Here is a 5,822-nt window from a genome sequence, read left to right as displayed (position 1 = left end):
CCCCATTGCTTCCTTATATCCGCTAAGAGTGCGTAGACCCCAGAAGTAAGCAGAAGTGGAGCGGTAGTGACGGGCGGTACTACCGCTTTTAGGCGGTACTAACGCTTCGCACTACGATGCCACTACCGTGCAGTCCGACACAAAAGTTGAGACCCCCAAGAGGCAACGGTAGTACGAGCGGTACTGGACAACGGTACTGTCGCTAATAAGCGATACTACCGCTGCGTGGAGCGATATTATCGCTTGGGGCCTTCAGGACCTATGTAGAGGATACAGAAGGGCAACTCCATTGAAGCGGGAAAGAAACACGAGTGCAAATGAAAGAGTGTATGTGTTGATTCCACACAAACCTTTTCGAATCGGACCCCCTCTTAATAGTACGGTTCTCCTACGACTCAAGTCCACCAACAACGAAATGCAAGAAAAACAGTCGTCTTCACTACTGACCTTCGAGGGGCTTGGATCGTTCTGTGCCATATGATAGATTATGTGAAAAGCTTAATGCACACGATTAGTCCGCAAGAACATTTCATCAATCACCAAAACCACTAAGGGAGACATATGCCCTAACAACAGTTTCCCATGTGGAAAGCCTTTTTTATAACTTGTGAAGTGCCAAGTAGGCATGAACTCTCCTAGTTTTTACCTATCATAGGATTTGTTATATAAACTGGTATATGTTCCTTTCCATTATGAATCATGATTGTATGACCAACCACTATGAGTAGAATGGTAGATGCTCGGTACCACATCAGACTCTTTAGGCTCGCATGCGTCCTCCCTCCCACAACATCGAGCCTTCCTGCTTCGATTTTGCCCGATGCTCCCCCCCTCCCACAAAAGTTATCCTTTGCAAGCATTCACTCCGTATACTGTTACTAGCTTCTTCTAGTCTTCAGAGATCATTCCATACTTAGTTGTTTCATGCATGTTCCTAACTTTATGTATCTACTTACCTTTTCATTTCTGCTTAGTTGTTATACAGTAATTCTTCCCCTCGCCCTCTTGTCGTACACTTTGATCCTTGAAGTACTGCCTATGTTAAGAATTTTGGGCCTCTTTTGTGATTTATGTCATGTATAAGAGGAGTGTGGATGTCATGAACGCATGGGCATATGAACCTGCTTTCACAAAATGCATTTTAAACATGTTTTAAAATGTCAAAAAAATTGAAACAAAATTCCATGCATACATATTCGCAACATGTGTGCATGCCATAAAGTTTTGTGAAAAAAACTATTTTTTATTTTGCCTCCACGACAAAGACAAATTTCCTAGTGTTCCATGCCACATTTTATAGTCTTCTTTGCACAGGCCAAGCAAAAGGTTATTTTTACGCAAAACTTTCTGTGCACACATAGATGTGAAATTGTTTTCACATATTTTGGGCAATTAAAAATAGAATTTCCAAAGAGGGTCGGTCCATATGCCCATGGGTTCATCCATGTACTTTAAGAGGCCATAATTGAGCATACGTATTGTTATTGTGTTAAGAATTTGTGTTTTGCTGTCATAAAGGACTTATTGTTGTTGTTGCATGAATATGATTTGATGCCATGACACATTTCTAGAATACCATTATTCTTTTATTTTTATATAATCATTCAATTATACACAAGAGATATGCAGAACAAAGCATAATCTTCATACTCATGTAACTATGCAATTCCAAAGTTTGTCATTCAAACAAGATTTGGTATTGAAACCTCTCTCAGATTCCATGAGCCAATTCAGTGAACAACCAAACAAGTGAATTCATATTAAATTGATATGGAGCCTTCCAATACAAACATCCAAATAGAGCCTAAGGATAAATGTCAATAACCCTTTAACCCTGCACGATGTATATAAACCGAGCACAACATATAGTCGTCTTGGCATTTGCATCATTTGCAATGTGCTGCAAAATGAATCCAGATTTCCCTCTATGTTGATTTCAACAACTTCTGACCACGCAAACCATTCCAGAAGTCCCGAGCGGTAGTTACCTTCTTTCCAGGTAGCTGAAGCTCCAAGACCTAATATGCACATGACAACGGACAAATTTGAGAAGGCCATGAGCAAAACTAGCAGAATGCCATTGTTATGGTAAATGGAGTTCATACCTCGAGCCAAGTTGACCCACTGCAAGGAACGAGCAGCGAGTTCCCTGAGAACAGTATTTCGTTTTCGTCTCCGATTTTGTCACAGGATGTGGAAACCTTCGTACTTATAACCTTGATGTCTAGAACATCTGGTTCACCATTTTGGGTCATGAGTTGCAATTTTGCGCGGGTCCCTGGCCATCCTGCAAATGCTCGCACCTAACAGAGTTGGTTGGCAATAGCTTCCATGAGTACATTTATCAGAATCAGAAAACTCACCTTGTTATGGAGAACTTTAGCTTCTTCATCAAATGTCAGCCAGGACTCGTCCGAGTTCATCTGGAAACAGATGTTTTCATGATAAATTAGTTGGTTATGTGTGTCGACATTTGAGTGTGCCGTCTGGAGAGTTGAAGTGCCAGTAGATTAGGGTTCCAGTCTCAGCAAGTGCATTATTGGAACAAATTAAACAGAATGATAGTCATATTTGTAGCATATAAATACTAATATATACGAAGAAAGATGTCCTAACAGAACTGCAGTACCCATCAACCATCGTACAGAGTTACAGATAAACTTTAGAAACATAGGGTGGAGTTGCACAAGTTTTATAGGAAAAAATGATCAGGTGAATGCAACTAATGGGCTTGCAATTCCCCCACATAAGCTTATAGCTGCACTTGAAAGCAAAAAAAGGTGAATTTGATATGGATTTTAGCAAGTCGTCACATATAAACTAAACTGTAGCAGGACGTTTCACAAAAGCTCATGCAACTTGTTAATATTTATTGTGCTACAGTGATGATCAACTTTGCATCAGGCTTGATGTCAGGGTTTTTTCATAGTAAATCTCGACAGAGGCTAGTGCTGAGGAGTTTTATACCCGTCTGCATATCAAACTACTTGATTGAGTTGCATCAACTAAATAAGACAAAAAATCTTTGTAGTCACGCCTATCCATTACTACCTTGGGCGCCAATGTAGCTTTGGAGTCATCCTGTGGCTTTGCCTTTTGCTTAGCTGAACCATCAAGTACGGATGGCAGTTCATCCAGCAGTAACTTGGACCCTATTTAATACAACACCAACATTAACAAGTCCAAATAGCTCAAATTATCCTAAAATGTTTTTAAAACTATTCAACCTGCTTCTCCATGAATTATAAAGTGTAATCAAGTAATCATGTCTATTTAGGAGTGAGCACATGTCGTCAGGAGAGGTGTATCAGTAGAAAGACCACCTCCATGTAATGACCATGTAAAAGATTAAAGATATATGCCTATACTGTAGCGATGGAATATGATCAGTTTGAGTTTATACCTATATTGAATAATATAGCAAGGAGCTCTGGTGCCTACAGACAAATTGGTAAAAGATTTATCAAACGGGGGATTATGTAAAGCTGATAATCAAATAGCACAGCATCATCTGAAATTTAAATTATCTTCAGTTTCTATTATGACCGAACCAAACCCTTGCACAGAAGCATCAGTAAATTAGCAGGCAAATAACAAATCATGCTAGTTCAAATATGTTGCTCCCATGAAAAAATTTCAATGTTATTCAGTCCTCACGAGTACAGATAGACACCACACTAAAAGTATGATTATAGTCCATTTGTACTATTTGTATTCAACAAGCATCTATTTACTTTACCAAGAAAGGAATCTTGAAATGATGGTTATAATATATAATGAATAGTAACCGAGAAGCCTCAAGTCTTCTAACTATTAGTATTTACACAAAATGTTTTCAGTAAACATATGGCAGTGTCAAAGACTTGCATAACTGCTTTTGCATAGCAATCAAGATCATCACTGAAACTGGCACGAGAAGAAATATTATCTACCTTGATGCAGTCATCGACAGAAAACCTTTCGGAAGCAATCACCGGACCTGCGTCCAAGGCACGGACAGTATATGCAAGGGAAACACCTGTTTCTGCAACACCATCCTACAGATATAGTTGATAACTTGGTATATGTAGTAAATTGACTAGCTCAGAATTGTAACTGGTGCCTCATACAGACCTGCAATGCCCTTTGAACAGGAGCTGCACCACGATATAGAGGCAACAAACTTGGGTGTATATTAACTGTACCTGATATACAAGGAGACATGACAAATGATCAGGGTTCAAAGTTCCCAACAACATTTCTGTAGCAAAAATCATTGTGCCCCAGATTGTTTCCTGACAGAGTATGGTTAGTAACACTAGTTCCCCTAAGCTTGACTGGTACTGACTGGAAGTTTGGTTTGGGGGAAACCAGAACAGAATCAGATCTAGGATGAATCATCCGACAAACCTTGCTTTAAAATTATTTGTAAACGTATTGCCTAATATCAGTGTTGTATGGACAGCCAGTAATCAGCGGCAACTCTCTGGCACCCATTAATTCTCCTATTCCTATGAATGATTGTGCTAGCATGCAATAAGCTGATCTGAGGAGTGGATATTTGAGGAATGGGTGGATTCCATAAATGCAACCACTAAAAAATCAATGGTTAATGTGTCTACTAATACCATACGAAATAGACACAAAAGACCTGATTTGGTTTTGAGGCACTGTAACAAAATTACCAAAGTGGAGCGAACACATATAATGAACTGAGTAGTAAAATACGATAAAAAAAATTCTCAGCAGACAATAATTGCTAGCCAGTGTTGCTGGATTCCAACTTCCAAGTGAACTAGTATCACTGTTTGAACGTGGGGGTAATTATTGTTCATCATGCAGCACATCAATTGAACAGCACCAAAACAAAAGTAATGCTGGCAATTTGACAGACAGATTTTTGGACTTACCACATGGTGGGATATCAAGAAACCTCTGTGGCAAAATGTTCCCATAGGCAGCAGTGATGCAAAGTTCTGGTCTCACCCCCTTCAAGTCAGACAGAAAGGACTCCTGCATTGCAAGACAAACCACTATGAGCTGCACACCCTCGTACATTCAGCAATCAGCACCGTAATAGCCTCGACGTGGAGAAGACTAGGAGAGCGGTTCTGAAGAAAGCACCTCGCCAGCGCGCTCGGGGGTGAAGATGAGGTCGCCAGAAAACCCTCGGTCGAGCGCGAGCTGAGCGACGGCCGACGGCATCAGCTTCCTCCCCCTGTTCTTGGCGGCCGGCGGCTGCGTCACGATGGCAGCGACCTGGAATGCGGAGTCGGGGGAGCTGGACGCGGCCAAGAGCGTATCCAGGACCGAGGCAGCCACCTACGGCGCGATCCGAATCCTTGAGTGAGACACTGGACTGGACGCTGGGAGTTTGCGGGAGGTTAGTACCTGGGGAGATCCCAAGAAGACGATGTTCTTCTTCTCGGTGCCGGCGGCGGCGGATGTGGCCGAGGCGGATTTGGCAGCGCAGCAGAAGAAGCGGCGCAGCAGCGGCGGGGAGCAGCGCGCCATGATTCTTTGGATTGGAAATTTGGGATGAGGAGGAGGATTTGGGTTGGAAGCAATAGGAAACGGTGACCCTAAATCCTCGTGGTCTCTCGAGGGTCAAGATTGAATTCAGTTTATTCAGAGACTAGAGAAGGACTGATCGCGCTTTGCTGTGCTGTTAGACTAAAAAAACAAATCATTATATTTTAAAATACAATGGGTATATATTTTAAAATATTAAATATTTTAAATTTGATTAAATTTGCAAATAAATATATCAAAATCAATAATATCAAATTATTGTGCTTAGATTCATCATTAAATAAATTCGTATATATTTTTATTTAATATTA

At 40.8% G+C, this 5,822-nt stretch overlaps 1 protein-coding gene across 1 annotated transcript; it reads right to left on the bottom strand.

Annotated features, from left to right (window-relative positions):
- Nucleotides 1–1,643: 1,643 nt before the first annotated feature.
- LOC123444142 (methionyl-tRNA formyltransferase-like) lies at nucleotides 1,644–5,548 on the bottom strand. The gene is made up of 10 exons (XM_045120764.1): nucleotides 5,371–5,548; nucleotides 5,104–5,301; nucleotides 4,890–4,992; nucleotides 4,114–4,184; nucleotides 3,933–4,037; nucleotides 3,404–3,437; nucleotides 3,052–3,152; nucleotides 2,364–2,423; nucleotides 2,106–2,303; nucleotides 1,644–2,018 (listed from the first exon to the last, which is right to left on the bottom strand). Exons 1-10 carry the CDS (start codon nucleotides 5,491–5,493, stop codon nucleotides 1,926–1,928), a joined length of 1,086 nt encoding a protein of 361 aa, XP_044976699.1. The 5' UTR covers nucleotides 5,494–5,548; the 3' UTR covers nucleotides 1,644–1,925.
- Nucleotides 5,549–5,822: the final 274 nt, after the last annotated feature.

This window comes from Hordeum vulgare, chromosome 3H (genome assembly GCF_904849725.1).
Source record: "Hordeum vulgare subsp. vulgare chromosome 3H, MorexV3_pseudomolecules_assembly, whole genome shotgun sequence".
NCBI lineage: Eukaryota > Viridiplantae > Streptophyta > Magnoliopsida > Poales > Poaceae > Hordeum > Hordeum vulgare.
The sequence above is the reverse complement of the archived record's forward strand: the minus strand, read 5'-3'. Positions and strand labels throughout refer to the sequence as shown.